The 22,778-nt window shown below is 68.9% G+C and overlaps 3 protein-coding genes across 3 annotated transcripts; 1 reads left to right on the top strand and 2 right to left on the bottom strand.

Annotated features, from left to right (window-relative positions):
• The first annotated feature begins 58 nt into the window (after positions 1 to 58).
• METTL26 (methyltransferase like 26) lies at positions 59 to 1,266 on the top strand. The gene is made up of 6 exons (XM_062185650.1): positions 59 to 303; positions 390 to 552; positions 627 to 686; positions 772 to 839; positions 935 to 1,013; positions 1,096 to 1,266. Exons 1-6 carry the CDS (start codon positions 107 to 109, stop codon positions 1,141 to 1,143), a joined length of 615 nt encoding a protein of 204 aa, XP_062041634.1. The 5' UTR covers positions 59 to 106; the 3' UTR covers positions 1,144 to 1,266.
• A 73-nt stretch (positions 1,267 to 1,339) lies between these two features.
• On the bottom strand, positions 1,340 to 4,391 carry WFIKKN1 (WAP, follistatin/kazal, immunoglobulin, kunitz and netrin domain containing 1). The gene is made up of 2 exons (XM_062185658.1): positions 3,253 to 4,391; positions 1,340 to 2,838 (listed from the first exon to the last, which is right to left on the bottom strand). Exons 1-2 carry the CDS (start codon positions 3,421 to 3,423, stop codon positions 1,357 to 1,359), a joined length of 1,653 nt encoding a protein of 550 aa, XP_062041642.1. The 5' UTR covers positions 3,424 to 4,391; the 3' UTR covers positions 1,340 to 1,356.
• An 89-nt stretch (positions 4,392 to 4,480) lies between these two features.
• On the bottom strand, positions 4,481 to 21,602 carry RAB40C (RAB40C, member RAS oncogene family). Its single transcript, XM_062185659.1, has 7 exons — positions 21,570 to 21,602; positions 21,289 to 21,460; positions 11,336 to 11,396; positions 11,121 to 11,181; positions 6,232 to 6,309; positions 5,927 to 6,149; positions 4,481 to 5,538 (listed from the first exon to the last, which is right to left on the bottom strand). Exons 2-7 carry the CDS (start codon positions 21,428 to 21,430, stop codon positions 5,258 to 5,260), a joined length of 846 nt encoding a protein of 281 aa, XP_062041643.1. The 5' UTR covers positions 21,431 to 21,460; positions 21,570 to 21,602; the 3' UTR covers positions 4,481 to 5,257.
• Positions 21,603 to 22,778: the final 1,176 nt, after the last annotated feature.

Genomic DNA, 22,778 nt, shown 5'->3' with positions numbered 1-22,778 from the left:
GCCCCGCGGCCGCGCGGCCACACCTCCCGGCGCGCCCCGCGGTCGCACGGCCACACCTCCCGACGCGCGTCCAGCCCGGTGCCGTCCGGCGGTCGGCGCGGCCGCGATGCTGGTGGCGGCGGCCGCCGAGCGGAACAAGGAGCCCATCCTGCGCGTGCTGCTCCAGTACGTGGACCCGGCCCAGCGCGGCGTCCGCGTGCTGGAGGTGGCCTCGGGCTCGGGCCAGCACGCCGCCCACTTCGCGCGGGCCTTCCCCTACGCCGAGTGGCAGCCGTCCGACGTGGACCAGCGCTGTCTGGACAGGTGTGGCGGGGCCGGCGGGGGGGCGCGGCGCGACGGGCCTGCGGGTGCGGGGGGGACCCCGGGGCCCACGCGTCGCTCTCCGGCAGCATCTCCGCCACCACGCGAGCCCAAGGGCTGCCCAACGTGAAGGCCCCGCTGTACCTGGACGTGACCTGGGACTGGCAGCAGTGGGGCGGGATCCGGCCGCAGTCCCTGGACCTGCTGCTCTGCATCAACCTGACGCACATCAGCCCCCTGCGCTGCACCCAGGTCTGCGGCGGCGGCGGCGCGGGCGGGGGGCGGGCGCGCACGGGCGGGCACCTCACCGGCCCTTCTCCCTGCAGGGGCTCTTCAGGGCCGCTGGCCACCTGCTCAAGCCCGGGGCTCTGCTCATCACCTACGGCGTGAGTGGACCTGCGCTCTGGGGGCGGGGGCCGCGTCCTGTGCCGGGGCCCCCTGCAGACGGCCCTGTGGCCCCTGTCCCCGCAGCCCTTCGCTGTCAACGGCACGATCTCCCCGCAGAGCAACGTGGATTTCGACCTGACGCTCAGATGCAGGTCAGCGCTGAGCGCGGGGACCTGGCTCGGCGGGTGGCCCGGTGCCCCCTCCCCCGCAGGCTCCAACTCTGCCTCCCCTCCCCCCACCCCTGCAGGAACCCCGAGTGGGGGCTGCGGGACACGGCCCTCCTGGAGGACCTGGGCCAGGCCAGCGGCCTCCTCCTGGAGAAGATGGTAGGCGGGGGGGGGGGGGGGGGCAGGGCCCGGGCGGCCCCCTGGGGTCCAGGGCTGTCGCTCCACCCAAGCGTCTCCGCAGGTGGACATGCCGGCCAACAACAAGTGCCTGATCTTCCGGAAAGCGTGACCCCTCCCGCCCCCCACCCCAGGTCCCTGCTGAGGCTCTGCGGAGCCCCCACGCAGGTCTCCAGACCCCACCCCCCTGGGCTTGCGGCCGGCACCTGCCTCGGAATAAAGTCTCTCCGGCCGCCGCCCTGCCTCGTCCTGGGAACGTCTGGGGGCCCGGGGCCCTGCAGGTGGAGGCGCAGGTGGGTGTGGCCAGCGCCTTTATTGGGGGGGCTTAGTCCTGGAAGCGGCCGAGCAGCGCGCACGCCCCCTTCTCCAGCAGCTCCCAGATCTTGCGGACGCGCCGCTCGCTGGCCGCGCGGATGTAGCCGCCGGCGTCCAGCACGGCCACGCCCTCCCGCACCTCGCCCATGATGAGGAGCGGCCCGTCGCCGGCCGTCACGTTGGGGCAGGGACAGGCCCAGTCCATGCCTCGCAGCGTCACCTCCAGGTACCTGGTGCCCAGGAGCGTGAGGCCCATCTTGTCGTCCTTGAGCACGTCGTGCAGGGCCACGCGGGCCAGGCCGCCGCCCGCCTCCGGCTCCTCCAGCACCTCGGTGAGCCGGCCCACGATGGCGAAGTCGCTGCGGCACAGGCTGGGCACCAGCTTGGCCCGCGGGCGGCAGGCCCGGCAGGCCGGGGCCCGGGGCCCGGGGCAGGCGTCCTCGCAGCTCGCCCGGCTCTCGAAGTTGTTGCCGTTGCCCTCGCAGCCGCCGTACAGGAAAGGGTGGCAGAGCTGCAGCAGGGGGCTGTAGGCCCAGCGCGGCTCCCGGCCCTGGCACGGGCCCTGCACGGCGGGCAGCACGCAGGCGTCCCCCGGGCCGCGGGCGCAGGCCTGCTGGCACGCCTCGTAGGTCTCGAAGCCGGGGGCGGTGCCGGCGCAGCGCGGGGCCGGGAACGTCATGCAGCTGCCGCGCTGGGGGTCGAAGTGCCAGAGGCCGCGGCGCGGGGAGGCGGGGGCGGGGCCGGCGCAGGCCTGCGCGGCGGGCAGGCACTCGGCCGGGGCCTGGGCGCCGGGGCCCCCGTCGCTGGCCGCCTCCCGCTGGACCACGGAGAGCGGGAAGTCGGCCCGCAGCAGGCCGGCGGCGTTGCGCGCGGTGCAGGTGTACAGCCCCGCGTCCTCGGGCCGCGCGTTGTACAGCACCAGCTGCCCCAGGCTGGTGACCACCACGTTGCCGTACATCTGGTCCGGCCGCATGATGAGGTTCTCCCGCTGGTGGCTCTGCTTCTCCCAGGTCACGGCCGGCGGCGGGCGGCCGCTGACGTCGCAGTGCAGGCTGGCGGTGCCCCCAACCTGCACCGCCTGCGGGGAGGGGGTGCTGTACAGGGCCGGCGGCACGGGGGCGGCGCTGGGCGTGGGGTGGGCGGTGGGCTCAGGCAGCCCCGGGCTGCCGGGCGGCCAGCGGAGCACCTGCTTGCAGGGCACGACGCGCAGGGGCAGGCCCCGCAGGCAGGCCTCGGCGTCCATGTAGCAGCGGTTGTAGTAGGTGAGGCCGTCCGAGGCGCAGGTGAAGCTGGGCTCCTTCTCGCAGCGGTCGCGGCAGCGGCACACGGGCTGCCCGTCCCAGATGTCGCAGTCAGAGCCCTGCTGGGGGCAGGCAAAGCCCTCGCAGGAGGCCGCTGCTGGGGCGGCGGGGCCGCCGCGCGGGAAGCGGGCGGCCACGCAGCTGCGCAGCCCGCACACGTTGGTGCAGCACTTCTCCCCGGCCGCACAGTCCTGCGGGTGGGAGGGAGCTTAGTGAGCCCCCCCTGGGTCCCCATCCACCCCCAGGGTCCCCATCCACCCCCGGGCTGCGGGACAGGCTGTGCTCCCGGGGCGACTGCCTGCTGTCCCACTGCACAGACCCAGGACAGGCCATCTGCCCGGGCCACTGCCGCCACCCACCCCCCACCCCACCCCCGTCCTGCAAGGTGTGTCCACTGGCCTCCAGGGCAGGCAGGTTTGCTGTGGCTGAGACAGTTTGGGGGTGGGGAAGGAGACTGTCATCAGATGGGGCTCCCCTGGGACCCTGAAGCCCAGAGCCAGGGCAGGAGAGGGTGGGGAGCCAAGGAGGAAGTGGACTCCTGGGGTTGAGGGTCCAGGTTTCCCCGGCCAGTCACCTACAAGGCGTCGCTGGGGCCCCTCGCTCACCTCATCCTGGACGCACTCCCTCTCGCAGGTGCTCTGGGCGTCCACCCACAGGTGGGGGCTGAGCTGGTTGGGGCAAACGCCTGGGCGGCTCCCGGGCCCCGGAAGCAGGCTGGCCCCCGCGGTCAGTCCCACAACCAGGAGCAAAGGCAGGAGGTGCCGTGGGGCGGGCATCGGGACCTGGGGCGGGGGCCCACCAGCCCCTCGTTGGGGCCTGCGGAGCTTGGCTGCCTGCAGGCATCCACCCTCTGGGCCGTGGCGGCCACCGCTGCCCCCCAGGGCCCAGCCCACGCTCTCACACACCGCGTCCGTGCAGCGCAGGCCCCTGCTCCTGCTGGTCAGTGAGCGGTTCCCAGGCCCTGGTTAGCACAGGGCACGGGGTGGGGAGGGGCCGGGGGCCCAGGAGCACAGGGGCGGGGAAGGGCAGGCTCTGGCCAGAGGGGGGAGGGGGTGCTGTAACCCGAGCCCCTCCCTGCACACCCTGGGCTGCTGAGATCAAAGTCCCCCTGAAGACCCTCCCTCTGCTGGGGGAGGAGGGGGCAGGGCTCCGCCTTCCTCCCTGCCCCACCCCCAACCGGCCACAGCCTGGTCCCCTGGGCGGGACAGGTGAGGTGCAGGCACTCCACGTTCAGCCTTTAGTCTGGGGGGGGGGGGGGAGCGGGGGTGTCCTGGTCTCCAAGAGTCCAAACCTCTCCAGGACACTTTCAGAAGGGTCACCACTTGCCCACAGGTCCGGGGTGGGGGCGACAGGACTTTGCTTTCCCCATACTCTCCAGCCAGGGTGGAGGCGGTGCCCACATGTGGGGCCCACAGCCCCAGGGAAGCCCCGGGCCCAGAGGGGGGAGGGGCGGCCGGCCAGGCTCTCCTCGGAGATCACATGCCGGCAGGGGGACAAAGGGCCCTCCCAAGCCCTGGACTGCTGCAGGGGTCTGCTCCCAAGCCCTGGATGGCTTTCTCTGCGACCCTGCGTCTGACCTTCTGACCCAGGGGCGGGGTAATCAGAGCTGGGTCTGGCCAGATGAGACCAAGACAGCCTCCAGGCGCCAGCGGCCCCATCCCAGGATGAGCCGGGACCCTGGTGACGCAGGGGTGGGGGCCGCTGGGCCATCCATGGGCGTGGCTCCCCAGGCCACATCCACTGGGCTGTGGCCTGATTCAGGGCCCCTGGTGAGCCCCAGGCCGTGTGCTGTCCATCAGGAAATGGGCTGAGTGGCAGGTGAGGACTGGGAGGTCACAGGAACCACGTTTACTGTACAAAGTGAGAACAGCTCGGAACCCAGCGTGGGGAGTGTGACAGCAGTGAGCCAGTGCTGATCCTGTGCGCACGGGGACGTGGGCTTCCCCCCACCACGCCAAAGGAAGGGGCCTCTGCCCAGCGTCCACACTGCCGTGCTGAACCCACATCGTGACGAGGGCAGGAGGTAGAGATGAGCACCAAGGAGGCCGTGGCGGGGTCTGGGCCGGGAGGACGCATCCCGGGCAGGGACAGCTGGCGGCTTCAACAGCAGCGAGGGGCCAGGCCCCACTGCACTAGGGCCCCCAGCACAGGAGGGCTAGGTGTCCACCACGCAGCCACATCTGAGGTCAGAGGACGCGAGCTGCCCCCAGGCCACTCCACCCTCACAGCAGAGCCCCAGCCCCGCCCACGTGGGAGGGGCCTGGGCCCAAGTGAGTCCTGGTGTGCACCTCCCAGGGGAGGCGGCAGGAGCCGGGCCTGATGGCTTGGTCGCCAAGCGCAGCTTCCAGAGGGCCCCTGGGCAGCAGCCCAGCCCCTCCGTGGGAACGGACCGCGGCCCCTCGGGACACCATCACCCCCACAGTCCCCTCCGGAGGCCCAGCAGAGCCCAGCAGAGCGGCAGCCAGGCCCCCCAGGGCTTTCGGACCAGCACGCGGCCGCCTGCAGCCCCCTCCCTCCACCTGCAGCCTCCGTGGCGGGGCCCGGTGGCCAAAGTCCCTGCCCACAGCAGGCCCGGCCCGGCAGGAGCGCACGTCCATTCTCGCAGGCCTGCTAGGAGATCTTGCAGTTGCTGCGAGAGCAGTTCTGGGGCGGGCTCTGGGGGGGCCGGATGGACTTGGACCTCTTGAGGCTGCTGCCCTTGCTGCCGCTGCCCCCGGCCCCGCTGGCCAGGGAGTAGGAGCGTCCATGCATCATGACCGCGTTCATGCCGTTGGCCATGGAGAAGGACTTGAGGTGGCTCTTGATGGTGACGGGCAGCGGGAGCTTGTCGATGAGGTGCACGGGGGTGCAGGAGACAATGGCGCGGCAGCAGAGGTCCTGCAGGCTGAACACTGTCGGGCAGGGTCAGCCCGGGCACCTCAGCTACCCCCCTCGGCTGCCTGGCAGACGGGCACCCCCGGGGGCAGAGCGAGCTGCCTCTGGTGCTGCCTGATGGCGCCCCTCCCAGCCGGGGGCCCTAGTCTGTGGCTCCCTGTGGACGCCCTCAGACCCGGTGATTCCAGAAACGCTGAAGGAAGCAGCACCGTGCCCCCCCCCACCGTGAGGCCGTGTCGGGGCCCCAGCAGGGCAGGGCTGCTCCGTGCCCCCCCCCCCCGTGAGGCCATGTCCAGGGCCCCAGCAGGGCAGGGCTGCTCCGTGCCCCCCCCCCCCCCGTGAGGCCATGTCCAGGGCCCCAGCAGGGCGGGGCTGCTCCGTGCTGCGCCCCCCGCCGGCACCCACCTCGGTTGGGCCTCCAGATCTTCTCCATGCCATGCCGCATGAGCACGATGCGCGACAGCTCGGTGAACGACTCGGTGACGTTGAAGTTGCACAGCGGGCTGACCTCAAAGAACGTCATGCAGTTCTTCTCGGCGTAGGCGCGCGCCTGCTCCGTCGGCACTTGCCGCTTGAAGGCCAGGTGGAGCCGGTTCCCCACCAGGATCCGGGGGACCCCAGGAGCGTGCTTGGGAGGGCACGGAACTCAGCAACGGCCCCGAGGCAGGGCGCCCCCCCACCCCCGGGCTGAGGCGCACAGCGACACCCACCTCGTCGATCTCCTTGATCCACCGGTCGATGCCGTCAAAGGACCAGCGGTTGGTGATGTCATACACCAGGAGGATGCCCTGCCAGGCACAAGGGGGTCACCCACTGCAGGGGCGCGGATGGGGCCTGCAGGCGGGGCAGGGACACCGGGCCCTGGGGGTGCTGAAGCTACCGGCGTGACAAGCAGAGCTTGGTGCGGCCTCACGGCCGCCTCCTGGCCAAGGAGAGCCGCGGGGGGAGGGGGGGGGCTGCCCTTCTTTCCCGCTGCTGCCTGCGGCACGCACACACACATGCACACATGTGCACACACATGTACACACACACCAGAGGACTCCCTGAGACACAGCAGATATTTTTCAACTCTTCTCCACGCCCATCGTGACCATTATCCTGTCATTTAAAAAGCAATCTTTATTAATGTGAAAGGCAGAGTGACGGAGGGAAGGAGACGCACACAGGTCCGCTGTCCACCTGCTGGTTCAGTCTCCGAACGCCCACAACAACCCAGGCTGAAGCCAGGAGCCTGGAACTCCGTCAGGGTTCCCCATATGGACCTGGGCCATCTTCTGCCCCCTCCCAGGTGCACCAGCAGGGAGCTAGCTCAGAAGCCGGGAGCCAGGACTCCAACCAGCACGGCAAACACGGGATGCAGGCAGCTGGCGCACTGCGTCCCACAGCCACCCCCACCCCCCGAGTGCGTGCTCTGGGGCTGGCGCTGTGGCGCAGCAGGTTAGGCACCTGGTGCCCCACTTCCAGTCCAGCTCCTTGCTGGTGCACCTTGGGAGGCAGAGCAGGATGGTGGAGTGCGGGGGCCCCTGCCGCCCACACGGGAGCTCCAGGCTCCCAGCTTCGGCCTGGCCCAGCCTCTGCCGTTGTGGGCTTGTGGAGAATAAACCGCCGGATGTGACAGCTCGGTCTGCCCTGTCCCCTCTCTAACTCTTTCAAACAAACAGAAAACAGCGCGACGCTCAGCCACACAAACCCAGGTGTGAAGCCGGCCCGCGGGGGCCCGGAGCCCCCAGAGCAGGCAGACGAGGGGCCCAGCGTCCTCGCAGTCGGCCCGGCAGAGCATTCCGCCCAGGGGCCCCAGGCAGAGCCCGGCAGAGCCGTGTCAGTCTGCAGCCCCAGACTTGCGGAGCGGCGCCGCAGAGACCAGGTACTCTGGGCTCGGCTCCAGGGTGTCTGCGGTGGTCCCAAACATCCCCACAGCAAGGCAGCGCGGCCCCTCGCACGCGGCTCCCCTCCCCCGTGTCAGAAGCCCACTCGGAAGGGGGCTTGGCCGGCAGAATCCCTCCGGCGAGGAGTGAGGGACGGGGCGCCCCACGCACACTCAGGGCCCTGAAGGCCCGCACCACAGGCGGCAGCCTGGAGGGGCCCTGAGGACGCAGGACAGCCACAGACTCAGCCGGACCACAGCAGCTAGGGCTCCTGCTGCCGGACTTGGCTCCGGCTCCCGCCGATGCAGCCTGGGAGGCAACCGGTGGTGGCTCAGGTGCTGGCCCTGCCACCCACTCAGGAGACCTGATGGGGTTCCCGGCTCCTGGACTCTGCCAGGCCCAGTCCTGGCTCCTCTGGGCCTCTAGGGAGCGAACTGGCAGATGGGAGATGTCTGTCTCTCTGCTTTAAATAAATGAAGTCACAGCAAGTGGAGGGGACCCGTGGCCGGGTAGGGGAGGAGCCCGCTCCCACGCGGGGAGTCCACACCTGCACCCCAGAGCTTTAAACAGGGGCGGCTGCGGGGTCGAGCACCGCGCCCACGCAGGAGGAGCGACAAGAGCAAGAACGCGGGGGAGGGTGCCGAGGACGAGGCTGGCGTGGCAGGTGCGGCCCCTCATTAGTGCCGACCGGCATCTCCACCTGAGCACCCGGCCGCGTCACGCTCCAGGGAGAGCCCCGTGAGCCTGACCCGGGATCCCTCCGCACCAGGACTGCTGCCAGAAGTCCCGGCCCCCTCTGGGACTGCCCATGGCTGTGGTGTGGGGTACGGCACAGGAGACGGGGTGGGAGGACACAGGACGAATTCCGGCACAAATTCCAGCAGCCCCAGGGATCAAAACACGGATTTGCCAGGGACAACGGGGACACGGCCCAGGCAGGACAGTCCAGAAACCACGGCGGCCTCGCTGGGGGCAGTGCTGCGGCCCGGCCTGCAGAGGGGCCTCGGCTGGGGGCAGTGCTGCGGCCCGGCCTGCAGAGGGGCCTCGGCTGGGGGCAGTGCTGGGGACCCGGCCTGCAGAGGGGCCTCGGCTGGGGGCAGTGCTGGGGACCCGGCCTGCAGAGGGGCCTCGGCTGGGGGCAGTGCTGGGGACCCGGCCTGCAGAGGGGCCTCGCTGGGGGCAGTGCTGCGGCCCGGCCTGCAGAGGGGCCTCGGCTGGGGGCAGTGCTGTGGCCCGGCCTGCAGAGGGGCCTCGGCTGGGGGCAGTGCTGGGGACCCGGCCTGCAGAGGGGCCTCGGCTGGGGGCAGTGCTCGGGGACCCGGCCTGCAGAGGGGCCTCGGCTGGGGGCAGTGCTGCGGCCCGGCCTGCAGAGGGGCCTCGGCTGGGGGCAGTGCTCGGGGACCCGGCCTGCAGAGGGGCCTCGGCTGGGGGCAGTGCTGGGGACCCGGCCTGCAGTCCCCTGGGTCACGCGCACGTAGCCGCCCTCCCCCGCTGGCAAACATCTGAGGCAGGTGCTCCTAAGGGGGCTCCTGGGCCTGCACCTGCGGGGCCCAAGTGGCTGCCCTCACACCAAAACCAAGGGCCGGGACGCAAACCCCGGTGAGTGTGTGACAAACAGAGGTCGACTCCTGGGAAACATCACGCCAGGTGAACCTCCCCCACACCGGGGCTTTGCCTGGGAGCAGGGGGGGCCACTGCCTGGCCGCAGGCTTCCCCGAGCTGATGCAGCCAGCTGCAAGCCCTCACCGGCAGCACAGCGCCTCCTGCTGGTTGTGTCTGGGCCCGCCCCCGCCCCGCCCCCGCCCCTCTGCACTCCACAGCCGGACTGCCACTGCAGATCTCAACAGAGGCCAGGAAGGCCCGGCCTGGCTTCCCAGGGAACAGGTACGGCGCTCTCTGCTGTACCAGGCCTGAGCTAACACAGGGCAGAGGGCACACGAGAACTCCTCCCGGCTGCTCGGCAGGCCCGGCTCCAGGCAGCGCCCACACAGCCCACCAGGAAATGGCAACTCCCAGAATTCATGAAGCCAATCGCCAACGAGCAACGGCATGTGCGGGGCTAGGACACAGCAGCACCCCGGAGCTGGGCCTGCGGGCACGGGAGCCACTGTCCACGTGCCGCTGACCTCACTCCCCTGTCTGACAGCAAAGTGACACTCGTGGACCGCCGGAACAGGAGGGCCGAGCACCCCCGCGGACGGGAATCAGCCCCCCCCTGCACAGCAGGCTCGGTGGGAACTCAAGACCAGGGCCCACCCGGCCCACCTGCCCTCCCCACACTCCCATGCAGGAGGCCCCACCCCAGAACCTGGGCGCAGGCTGGGGTGGGTGTCGCCCCATACCTCAGGGCTGCTCTCCCCTCAGCCGCCCCGGGTGAGCCGAAACCTCCAGGGTGCCGGAAGCCGAGCAGGCACAAGGGGCACCTTGCAGCCCAAGGCGACAGCCTGCAGGGCACACCGGGGCCCTCCTCCTGCAGGACGTCTGGAAGGGAGGGGCTCCCTGGCCCTCGGGGAAGCCGCAGAAGCACCAGACAGCACTGTTTCCACCGAATCCCCCGCTGACCAGCTGGCTGTGCACACGGCGCCACGCTCGCCCCCACCCTGCATCAGCACAGTCAGTCAGGGGCCCAGGGGCAGAGGAGGACAGAGCGTGCCCGGCACACACACGCCCCAGTGCCCTGCACACGCACACACACGCACACACACCAGTGCCCTGCACACGCACACACGCACACACACCAGTGCCCTGCACACACACACACCAGTGCCCTGCACACGCACACACGCACACACACCAGTGCCCTGCACACACACACGCCCCAGTGCCCTGCACACGCACACACACGCACACACACACCAGTGCCCTGCACACACACGCACACACACACACCAGTGCCCTGCACACGCACACACACGCACACACACCAGTGCCCTGCACACACACACCAGTGCCCTGCACACGCACACACGCACACACACACCAGTGCCCTGCACACACACACGCCCCAGTGCCCTGCACACGCACACACACGCACACACACACCAGTGCCCTGCACACACACGCCCCAGTGCCCTGCACACGCACACACACCAGTGCCCTGCACACACACGCACACACACCAGTGCCCTGCACACGCACACACACCAGTGCCCTGCACACGCACACGCACACACGCCCCAGTGCCCTGCACACGCACACACACACCAGTGCCCTGCACACACACACGCACACACACACCAGTGCCCTGCACACGCACACACACCAGTGCCCTGCACACACACACGCACACACACACCAGTGCCCTGCACACGCACACACACACCAGTGCCCTGCACACACACACACAGCGCCTGCACCCATCCACACAGGAGCCCTCTTAGACGCTCGCACAGAACTCTGGCCCTGACTGCCCTGGCCAGGTCCCCCAACCCAGCAGGCCTGTGAGGGTCCTGGGCAGACTCAGGGCGGCCGCCTTCGGTTTCTGACTCAGCTGAGTGAGCTCCATTTTGACAGCACTGGGAGGCCCCTACGGTGACACTGCTCAGACAGCCACGGGCCACGGCCATGAGGACAAGAGGGGACACGAACAGTGGGTGCCCCGGCTCCGGGGGACGGGAGCCACAGTGAGAGGCCCCAGACGAGAGCGGGGAAACTCGATGACCAAGCGTCCAGTACCCTTAGGGAGGAGCCCAGGCCTCAGGGAGGGGTCGGGGAACGCGAGCGGCCAGGCTTACCTGCGCGCCCCTGGAGTAGGACCTGAAGATGGTGCAGAACCTGCCCTGGCCCGACGTGTCCCTGAAACACAGGGGGGCGGTCAGCAGGGCCGGGCGGGCTGGGCCCACCAGCCAAGGGAGCCCCCGCCTGTATCTGCCCCTCTGGAGAGCCCAGCGAGGGGAGAGGGGCAGGGCCACGAGGGAGACGCGGCAGGCGCCGCGGGAGCCCCACTCACCACAGCTCCAGCTTGACGCGCCGCCCGTCCAGCAGGATGGTGGTGGTCTTGTAGTCGATGCCTGCAGGGACAGAGGGGCCCTGTCAGGGCCGGGGAGCGGGCACGAGGGCTCCCGGGGGCCACGCTCCTTCCCGCCCGCCCTGCCTCCTGAGAACCATGAAGCCCACCGGAAGCTGCAGCTGCTGGGGCTCCCGCAGGGCTCGGGGCTTCCGATGCCCTGGCCCTGCCGAGCGCCTTCCGCGAGCCGGCTCACACCTCCAAGGGGAAGGGTCAGCACGCGGGCACACGGCCACCTGCGCGGGCTCACAGCCCCGGCCTCCTGAGCCTCAGCCGCTGGTCTGAGACGTGCCCGAGGGGGCCAGACACAGGGTTTTCTGAACATGGGTGTCGCTCCGACAGAGAATGTGTGTGTGTCAGTGTGTGTCTGCCTGTGTCTGTGTGTGTATGTGTCAGTGTGTGTCTGCCTATGTCTGTGCATCTGTGTGTCAGTGTGTGTCTGCCTGTGTCAGTGTGTCTGTGCATCTGTGTGTCTGTACGTGTGTGCGTGCGCGCTCACGTGTCTGCCTGTGTCTGAGTGCACGCCGCCCTCATGCTGGGGCACTGCCGCCTGGCTCAGATGTGGAAGGCGCCATCGACAGTGAAGCGCAAGCCCCAGGATGAGAACAGTGTTTGCACATCCCTGCATGTCTTAGGGTCAGGAATCCAACAACAGAGAAGCAGACAACCTGATGAGAAAGGTGCCACGCCCTGCATGGACCCTCCTAGGGGACAGAGCAGCAGCGACAAGCACACCAGGTCCTCCGGAAACCCAAAGCCACAGCCCGTGAGACAGACAAGGACAGAGAAAGCCACGGCACCAGCAGGACCGGGGGGGGGGGGTCACCCTGCCCCCAGGCCACCCCCAGATGGTGCTGCGGTGAGCCCTGGCAGGGAGGCAAGGGCACCCCTGCTGGAGAGGAGGAGGAGCCTCCTCGAATTTGTCCCCAACCAACCCAAGCACCAGGAGTACTGTGATGATGTCTCGTCCTGTAGCCACTGTCAGGTGCTGTCCCGGGCTCTGAGTACTGTCCCCAGCTCCGAGTACTGTCCCCAGCTCCCAGTATCGTCCCCGGCTCCGAGTACCATCCCAGGCTCCGAGTACCATCCTGGGCTCCGAGTACCGTCTCCTGCTCCGAGTACCGTCCCTGCTCCGAGTACCATCCCGGGCTCCGAGTACCGTCCCCTGCTCCGAGTACCGTCCCAGGCTCCAAGTACCATCCCAGGCTCCGAGTACCATCCTGGGCTCCGAGTACCATCCCCTGCTCCGAGTACCATCCCCGGCTCCCGGTACCGTCCCGGGCTCCGAGTGCCGTCCCCGGCTCCGAGTGCCATCCCGGGCTCCGAGTGCCGTTCCAGCCCTGAGTACTGTTGCGAGTACTCCCCTGTGCTGAGCTCCAAGCACTAGTTCCGAGCACTGTCCAGCTCTGGGTGTTGTCCACACCTGGCAGGAAAGGATGGGCCCTCCGATGCAGCACGGAGGACGGGGGAGGCAGGAGGCTGCAGCAGCCGGCAGGCGGGCACAGGGCCCCCAGGGAGACCGGTGACTGCTTTCCTTCCAGCTAACCCATCCTGCGTGGAGAGCAGCAAAGACCCCTCAGTGCCCACCTGCACTACAAAGGCCTGGCCCCGTGCCAGCGGCTCCAGCCGAGGACTGAACACAGGAGCCGAGCCCCTCCGGGCCCCACACCCCTCCTCCTTCCTCCCCGTAAACCTCTTCTCACGCGATCCCAGCAGGCCGGCACCACCAGCACCACACCCTGAGGAGACCTCGCCCTCCGCCCTGCCCTCCCAGCACAGGGAGATGGCTCACAAAGGCCACTTGCGTCCACTTCCTGGAAGGAAGCGCTTGGCTTTGACACTGCCGGGTAACCACGGCCCTGCTCCCGTGCAGTCTCCAGGGAGGCACAGGAGGAAGACTGCACGTGGGGCTGCCCGCGCCCCCACACCGGCACCCAGACGGCAGACGGGGCAGCTGCTCGCGGCTCCAGATCAGGGCCTGGCGCCGGTGCTGCGGAGTCGGGGACGTGTCCACCGTGCCCCTGGGGCCGCAGGGCACCAGCTGAGGAATACAGACGCCCCGAGGAAGGCCCTGCCGGGGCGGCGTGGTGCGGCAGGGCAAGCCATGCCTTGCTACGCTGGCATCCAGCAGGCGAGCGCTGCTTCCAGTCCCGGCTGCTCCACTTCCGATCCAGCTCCCTGCTGTGGCCTGGGAAAGCCGCAGACGATGGCCCAGTGCTTGAGCCCTGCACCCACGTGGGAGACCCAGGTGGAGCTCCTGGCCCCTGGCCCCAGCCTGGCCCAGCCCGGCCCAGACCTGGCTTTTGTGGCCATTTGGGGAGTGACCCAATGGATGGAAGATCTTTCTCTGTCTCTCCCTCTCTGACACTCTGCCTTTCAAATAAATTAATGAATTTAAAAATAAAAAGAAAGAAAAAAACACAAGGTTTCTGGAGCCCCACCTTTCAGGGGAAGTGCAGGCCTGTTGGAGTGAAGGTCCCTGCACACAGCCCAGCCGGCTGCCCGGGTGGCCCCAGCATCCTGTGTCGGCCCCACCAGGCCAGAGCAGGTGCACCCGGCACCCACACTGCCGCCCTGCCGTGGCCCACGTCCTCATGGAAGAAACGGCAACTGCAGCACGTGGTCGTCCACCTGCGCCCGGCTGATAAAGGTTAACAAACAGCCAAACAGAAGACGGCCCTGGGCTCTGTTCTCTGCAGCACTGCAGTCACGCAGCAGCAAGGGCTCCCGCGGCCCCTCCCGCCGCCCCGCCGCCCTCGGCCCGCCCAGGCGGGGCTCTCCCAGGGCAGGTGTGGCACAGGCGCCTGGTCTGAGGGCGAGGGCTGAGCGGCCGCACTCCACGGCCAGCCCGCCTGGGCTCCAGCTCTCTCCCTTGCAGTCCGTGTGTCCCCAAGGAGGAGGAAGCTCCTGCCACGTGTCCAGAGGAGCGCTGGGGACACAGCGTTCCCCAGGCAGCAGCCACACCCACACAGCCCAGAGGCCGCACGAGGCTCCTGGAGGGGGCGTCAGGACCACCACCACACTCCTCTCCCACGTGAGGCTACAGAACACGCCCACGTCAAGCACACCCCCTTGCAGGCACACCCCAGGCAGCAGCCAGCTAGGTGGCCCAGGGCCTGGCTATCCTACCACCTGAAACTTGCGGTTCAATAAAAAAAAAAAAATCGAGATTTGTTGTGCTGGCTTCCCGAGGGCTCCCAGGGCCAGGGAACTGGAAAGCAGAGGTGGCCGCTAGCCCACAGCCCGGCCAAGCCCCAGAAGACTCGGCCTCCGCAACACGGGGCCTACAGCGGGGGGAGCCCTGAGACCCCGCAAGGACCCCCGAGGCAGCGGCCTGCCACAGAAGGACACACACCTCCGACCGGGCACTGACCACAACAGCTCCTGAGACAAAGCCAGAGCAGGCCAAGCGCAGCCGCCACTCTGGGGCAGACGCACGGACTCAGCGGCTGCGGGTTCTGGCGCAGGAAGTGAGCCCACCTCTTCGGGAGGCGACCGTGGACCTGAGTGGATGCACCGTGGACTGTGGGACTTGGAGGACGGCTCTGTCTCGGGACGCCAGGGGCTCTGCCAGGCCCGCAGTGAGGGCTGCCCCGGTGCTGTGCAAGGACCCCCACGTGTTCGCACTCCTGCCCCCTGTCTGCAGAGCTGTCCTAGTCAGGAAAGGCACCGCCCCCAGTGGCAGAACATTTCTCTTGAAAGAAGGACAACTCCACAGGGTGCGGGCCGCCGTAACAGCCCCACCATGGCCACAGCTGCTGCCCGGAGCCTGTGACCCTGCTGGCAGGGCAGAGCCGCTGCAGGGGCCGCGGCAGGAGCCGACTGGGCAGCAGCCTGGGCTCTGTGGCCGTCCAACCAGTCTTTCAGAGTTGGGATGGGTGGAGGAGAGGCCCGAGCACCACGGGACCCGGCCCGCACGCTGGAGGAGAGGAAGGCCGCGGGCGAGGGTGCAGACCGTCTGTGGCTGGGCAGGGCCCTCGGCTCGGAGCCAGCGACGACGGGGTCTCCCCCACCTGAAGAACCGAGGAGAAGGAGACGCAGCCTCCTGTGCGGCCTCGACAGAGCCCTGCCCGGGAAGCCGGGTCAGCCTGACCTGCACTGGCACAGCTCAGTGGGGACAGAGCAAGCGCTCGGGCATCACCGCGCCGACACTCGATGAGCACAGGCCGCACACCCAGCCCCGGGAAGGGATGGCACGGACACCCACTGAAAGCAGGCAGGGAGGAGGCAGGCTCGGCGTGCGATGCCCGCACCCGGTCCGAGTCCAGGCTCTGGCTCTGGCTCAAGTTCCTGGGACCCTGTCACCCACAAGGGAGATCCAGACGGAGTTCCAGACTGCTGGCTCTGGCCTGGTCCGGCCCTGGCTGCTGCGGCCACTCGGGAAGAACAGATGGAAAAACCTCGCCCTACCTGTTTCTCTCCTTTCAAATAAATAAAAAGGAAACAGGGCTGGCACTGTAACCCAGCAGGTCAACCCACTGCCAGCAACACCGGCATCCCGTGTGAGCGTCGGTTCGAGTCTCAGCTGCTCCACTTCCGACCCCGCTCCCTGCTAATGGCCTGGAAAGACGGTGGAGGATGGCCCGAGTGCTTGGGAGACCTGGACGGAGTTGCTGGCTCCTGGCTTCAGCCTGGCCCAGCCTCAGCCATTGAGGCCATTTGGGGAGTGAACCAGGGATGGAAGATCAGAAGTGGGGCAGCCGGGAATCGAACTGGCACCCATACAGGATGCTGGCACCGCAGGTGGAGGTTTAACCCACTATGCATCAGCATTGGCCGCAACAAAGATCTTAAAAAATATAACCAGGATACCGTTCCAGTCCCGGCTGCTCCACGTCTGATCCAGCTCTCTGCTGTGGCCTGGGAAAGCAGTGGAGGGTGGCCCGAGTGCTTGGGCCCTGCACCTGCATGGGAGACCAGGAGGAGGCTCCTGGCTCTGGATCAGTGCAGCTCTGACTGTTATGGCCAATTGGGGAGTGAACCCGTGGATGGAAGACCCCTCTCTCTCTCTGCCTCTGCCTCTCTGTAACTCAGCCTTTCAAATATATAAACAAATCTTAAAAACAAAAAAAAAGGCACTGAGGGGCTGACCTGCCCCCGACCCCGCAGCCCAGGCCGTGCACCCAGCCTGACCAGATGTCTTGGCTTCTCCCTGCAACTTTATCCAAACCAGGACACCAGACTCGCCTCACCGATCTCCAAATGCCCAAGGGACAAGGCGTGGCACCACGGCCCCAGCCCCAGCACGCTGCTCAGGGCGTCCATGCTGGGGGCCGCAGGAGGCCTGCGCGGGACTTGCTGGGGCTCCGGACGGAGTTTCACGCCTTCCCAGCCGAACCCTCCCGCCAGCTCCCCTCTCCCTCAGATTTACTTACTTCAAAGCGGAGTTGGAGACGCAGAGACGGAGAGAGGTCCGCCGTCACTGGTTCCCGCCCCAGATGGCCGCAATGGCCAGGGCTGGGCCACGCCGAAGCCGGGCGCCTGGAGCCCCCTGCAGGTCTCCCACACAGGGAGCAGGGCCCACGCGCTGGGGCCGTCCCCCCACTGCTTTCCCAGCTGGACGGGACGTGAACTGGGCCTCGCGGGATGCGGGCGGCGCAGGCTGCAACCCCTCCCCACGCACACGCCAGCCCCTCCGTCAGGGCTTTCCTGAGAGCCACAGGCCAGCATTGGGGCCAAGGATCCTTCCCGCCCCGAGGCTTCCTTCCTGAAACACTGTTAAATTTAGTTCATCACCCAGGCCACAAACAATAGTGTGCAAGCAAAAGACAACACTGTGTGTCCACCCCACAGCCTGCACACCCAGTGTCCACCCCACAGCCCAGTGTCCACCCCACAGCCCAGTGTCCACCCACAGCCCTGCACACCCAGTGTCTACCCCACAGCCCAGTGTCCACCCCACAGCCCTGCACGCCCAGTGTCCACCCACAGCCCTGCATGCCCAGTGTCCACCCCACAGCCTGCACACCCAGTGTCCACCCCACAGCCCTGCACACCCAGTGTCTACCCCACAGCCCAGTGTCCACCCCACACCCTGCACGCCCAGTGTCCACCCACAGCCCTGCATGCCCAGTGTCCACCCCACAGCCCAGTGTCTACCCCACAGCCCTGCATGCCCAGTGTCCACCCCACAGCCCAGTGTCCACCCCACAGCCCTGCATGCCCAGTGTCCATCCCATAGCCCTGCACGCCCAGTGTCCACTCCACAGCCCTGCACGCCCAATGTGCACCCACAGCCCTGCACGCCCAGTGTGCACCCACAGCCCTGCATGCCCAGTGTCCATCCCACAGCCCCGCACGCCCAGTGTCCACCCCACAGCCCTGCAGGGTGCTGCCTGCCCTCCACTGCCACCTGAGCGCATGCTAAAGATAGAGGGAGGACGGGGCTGGCGCTGTGGCACAGCAGGTAAAGCCACCGCCTACAGTGCCAGCATCCCATATGGGCGCCGGTTCTAGTCCTGGCTGCTCCACTTCCGATCCAGCTCTCTGCTGTGGCCTGGGAGAGCAGTAGAAGATGGCCCACGTCCTTGGGTCCCTGCACCAATGTGGGAGACCCGGAAGAAGCTCCTGGCTTCTGGCTTTGGATCGGCACAGCCCCACCTGCTGTGGCCATCTGGGGAGTGAACCAGTGGATGGAAGACCTCTCTCTGCCTCTCCTTATCTCTGTGTAATTCTGACTTTCAAATAAATAAATAAATATTAAAAAAAAAGGGGGGAGGAGCCAACGCTGGTTCGAGTCCCAGCTGTTCCACTTCCGATCCAGCTCTCTGCTGTGGCCTGGGAAAGCAGTAGAAGATGGCCCAGGTCCTTGGGCCCCTGCACCCGCATGGGAGACCTGGAGGAAGCTCCTGGATCCTGGCTGTGGATCAGCTCAGCTCTGGCTGTTGCGGCCATTTGGGGAGTGAACCAGCAGATGGAAGACCTCTAACTCTGCCATTTGAATAAATACATAAATGTAAAAAAAAAAAAAAAAGCCTCAGTCCCTCACCCTCACAGGGTGGTGGTGAGGGGGCCGCTCAGCAGGGGGCCAGCAGGCATCGCCCGTCACCCCCTGCCGGATCCGCCTGGGCTGGCACTGAGACCCAAACCTGGCTCCTGACAAGAAAAGGCAGACCGACAGGGCACGCACGCGGGAAGTGGGGTCCAGACACGAGCTCCCAACAGAAGGCAAAAAGGGGGCGCACGGTGACGACACGACCAGCACCGGGCACGCGGGGGGCCCAGACTGGGCACACATGAGGCCTGCACCGGGCACGCGGGGGGCCCAGTACTGGGCACGTGTGGGGCCTGCACAGGGTACGCGGGGGGGCCCAGTACTGGGCACATGTGGGGCTCAGTACCGGGCACACGTGGGGCCCAGCACAGGGCACGTGTGGGACCCAGCACCGGGCACATGTGAGGCCTGCACAGGGCATGCGTGGGGCCCAGCACCAGCACGCAGAGGGCAGCACAGGGCACATGTGGGGCTGCACAGGGCATGCGTGGGGCCTGCACCTGGCACACGTGGGGCCCAGTACCGGGCACGTGTGGGGCCTGCACAGGGCACATGTGGGGCCTGCACAGGGCACGCATGGGGCCCAGCACCGGGCACGTGTGGGGCCTGCACAGGGCACGCGTGGGGCTCAGTACAGGGCACGTGTGAGGCCTGCACAGGGCACGTGTGGGGCCCAGCACCGGGCACGCGTAGGGCTCAGCACAGGGCATGTGTGGGGCTTAGCACCAGGCACACGTGGGGCCCAGCACCAGGCACGCGTGGGGCTCAGCACAGGGCACGCGTGGGGCCCAGCACCGGGCACGTGTGAGGCCTGCACAGGGCACGCGTGGGGCCCAGCACCGGGCACGTGTGGGGCTCAGCACAGGGCACGTGTGGGGCTCAGCACAGGGCACGTGTGGGGCCTGCACAGGGCACGCGTGGGGCCCAGCACCGGGCACGTGTGGGGCTCAGCACAGGGCACGTGTGGGGCCTGCACAGGGCACGCGTGGGGCCCAGCACCGGGCACGTGTAAGGCCTGCACAGGGCACGCGTGGGGCCCAGCACCGGGCACGCGTGGGGCTCAGCACAGGGCACGTGTGGGGCTTAGCACCAGGCACACGTGGGGCCCAGCACCAGCACGCGGGGGGCAGCACAGGGCACGTGTGGAGCCTGCATCTGGCTGCTCGTGCACCAGAGGCCACACGGGCTCCAGCCAGCATGAGGAAGGCGGCACAGACCCCGCCTGCCGTGCGCAGCCCAGGGATGGGGTCTGGGGCGGGAAGTGACGCCCACAGAGAGCCCAAGCTGGACCTGCAGCACGGGGAGGCCCACTTCAAGTCAGACCAGAAGAAAGCTCCATCCCCACGCAGCACAAACCCACGGAGCTGGGCCTGTGGTCACGGCCCCACGCCAACCTCGGAGTCGGCCTCGCCACCCGCAGCCGCCCCCCTCTGGGCACCGCCCAGGGCGAGGGGGAGAAGGAGTCCCGCTCACCGATTCCCCTCGTTTCCCCACCCCGTCTTCCAGGATGTGGGCAAACCCACCACGGCCGGCCATGCCAGAAGCCACACACTGGGAAGGCGTGTGCAGGCCAAGGCGCAGAGGCCTGCTGGAGGACGGCGGGCTGCACGGGGCCAGTGCACACCTGGTGAGCAGGTGCCCCACGGAGCCGGCCGGCACCACTGTCCCCCGGGCCGGGAGCCCCTGCCGCTCATGCTCGGTGGCCCTGTGCTGGCACCGTGCGGGGGCATCTCCAGACCCTCTGTGGGGCGGCTCTGAGGCAGGGAGCCAGGCCCCCCTCCGCGGTGCCGGAGGCACCAGGGCCCGGGCGGCCGCGGGAGCAGGCCTGTGGTCACACGCTGCTCGGCCACGGCTCCCGGTGATGGCTCAGCAAGGAGGCGGCCGTGTGATGCCGCCTGTGCTCCTGACGCTGGAAGCTCTGCAGAACGGGCCGGACCGGCCCGGGGAGCGAGACCCAGGCCACGCCTTCACCAGGGCCACAAGCAGCGGCAAGTTCAGGCTGAAGACCAGGCGCCTGGGGAGGCCCGCGTGGCGGCTGTTCACGCCGGGCGGCGCAGTGCCAGGCTGGCGCGCGCCCCCCCCCCCCCCCCACCGCCGGTCCAAGTCCCGGCCCCGGGTCTGAACAGAGTAGCCCCGATTCAAGTCCTGAGCTCCTCCACCGCGCAGAAACCCAGACGCGGCCACGCAGGGCGCGAACCCGCGGGGGCGACCCCTCTACATCACTCTGCCTTTCCAAAGACAGACAGACGGGGCCAGCGCCGTGGCATCCCCAGCACCCCACGCGAGCGCCGGCTGCGGCCCCGGCTGCCTGCCCCTGGCCTGGGAAGCGGCGGAGGGCGGCCCAGGCCCGGGGCTCCTGGTCAGCGCGGCTCAGCGCCGGCCACTGCCGCCAGGCGGGGAACGCACCAGAGGATGCAAGACCTGGCTCCCGCTAAGTGCGCTGCAAACTAAGTGAACGAACCCTAAAAACAAAGAAGATCGGGAGCCGCGCGCCCACGCCCTGCACGCGGGGAAGCGCGCTGGGCTGCGGGCTGGCGCCCGGCCACGAGGACCCGCCACCCAGCCCGGGCTGTGCCCCTCGCGGCCACGGCGCTGGGGGCAGCCCCCCCCCCGGGGCTCCTCCCGCCTGTCACAGCCCTGGGCACACGGGCAGGTGGACCGAGGTGACCCGAGCAGCGGCGCCACAGCCCCGGGGCGCCCTGCTCATCTCCCACCGCCCCCGGGCCCCGGCCGCGCGCGTCAGCAAACGCTCGGAGCCCACACACAAAGCCGGGCGGCGGCACGGGCGGGCTCGGGCTCCGCAGCCGCGCGGCCAGCGCCGCGTCCACGGCGTCCTCGCGCCCCCCACGCCGCGGGCCAGACGCCCGCCCCGCCCGCCAGGCCCGCAGCCGCGCGGCCTCACCGTTGCTGTAGGCGTAGGGCGACTCGGCCGCGCCGTCCTGCAGGCTCTCCAGGATCTCGCCCTTGCCCACGTCGCTGTCGCCCACCAGCAGGAACTTGAGCAGGTAGTCGTAGCTCTTCACCGGGCTGCCCTGCGTGCCCATCCTGCCCCGCCGCGGCCGGAGCCCCGAGACCTGCGGGAGGGCCCGGCTGAGCGCGCCGCCGGCCGGGACGGCGCGGCCCCCTCCCGGCCCCGCCGCCGCCGCCCCCCCCCGGCCCTGCCGCCGCCGCCGCCCGACTCGCCTCGGCCTCCGCGCCGCCGCCCCGCAGCTTCCCGCACAGGCCGCGCAGCGCGCCGCCCCGCCCCCGGCCGTGCCGCCCCCATTGGCCGCCTGCCGACGTCCCTCCACGGCCCATTGGCCCGTCCGCCCGTCGGTCAGGGCCGCCCCGCCCCCACAGTTTCCCACACAACGCCGCAGACGCGCCGTCTCCCCGCCCCACCCCGCCTCCTTCTCGCCGCCGTTGGTCGCCCGACGCCCTCTTTCCCGAGGTCATTGGCCTGTCCGTCCGTCCTTCGCGGCCGCCCCGCCCCTGGAGTTTCCCACACAGCTTCTAGACGATTACAGGCACCCCGCCTGGTCACCGTCGCCATTGGCCACTCGCCTTCTGATAGTCTGGAATCATTGGTCGGCCGACACGTCCGTCAGTACCGCTACCGCCCCAGACCGCAAAGCATCCCGGAACCACTCCGCCCACCAGCCCTCAACACCTCAGCCTCCGCGCTGTCACCGTCGGCCGCCGTGGCCGAGCCATTGGACCGCCCACACGTCGATCGTGACGCCTCTCGCCACGCCCCCTTCTTCCCGCCCCTTTTCTCGCACGCTGACCAATCAAGAGCTCGAAGCTCCAGGTCGGCCCGTGGTGGCCCCTGAGCCGAGACGTCCGCGGGCCCAGGGAGGCGGCCTGGCGCTGCGGCTGCGTCGTCTCGGGGAGCCCCAGCGACGCCCCGTGGGGCGCTGCGCCGCGGAGATGCCCACCGAGCGGCCCGGCGGGAGGCAGTGCCGGGGGCCCACGTCCGTGCGCCCAGCCGAGCTCTCCCCGCGGGGGCCCTGGGAAGGCCCGCACCTCCCGTGCAGCTCCCTGCGCGCGGCCGGGGCCCTGCACGCACTGGGAGACCCGGAAGAAGCCCCTGGCTCCTGGCCTCGCCTCTCCGCGGCCATCTGGGGAGTGAGCCAGCGGACGGAGGACCTCTCTCTCCGCCCTTCAAATAAATCTCTAAAAAGAAGTCACATTGACGGATGATGTGCACGTCCCCCACGGGCCCCCGCGCCCACGTGAGAGGCCCGGAGGAGTTCCAGGCTCCTGGCTCCTGTCTGGCCCAGCTCAAGCCCTTGGCCGTTTGGGGGATGGAAGAGCTCCCTCTGCCCTTCAGATAAGCACCCTGGTAAGACTGGTCCCACACGACGCCAGCAGGAATCCTGCACACAAAAACGTGCAAGGCCGAATGCCCAC

Source organism: Lepus europaeus, unplaced genomic scaffold (genome assembly GCF_033115175.1).
Source record: "Lepus europaeus isolate LE1 unplaced genomic scaffold, mLepTim1.pri SCAFFOLD_567, whole genome shotgun sequence".
NCBI classification, from domain to species: Eukaryota; Metazoa; Chordata; class Mammalia; order Lagomorpha; family Leporidae; genus Lepus; species Lepus europaeus.
The sequence above is the reverse complement of the archived record's forward strand: the minus strand, read 5'-3'. Positions and strand labels throughout refer to the sequence as shown.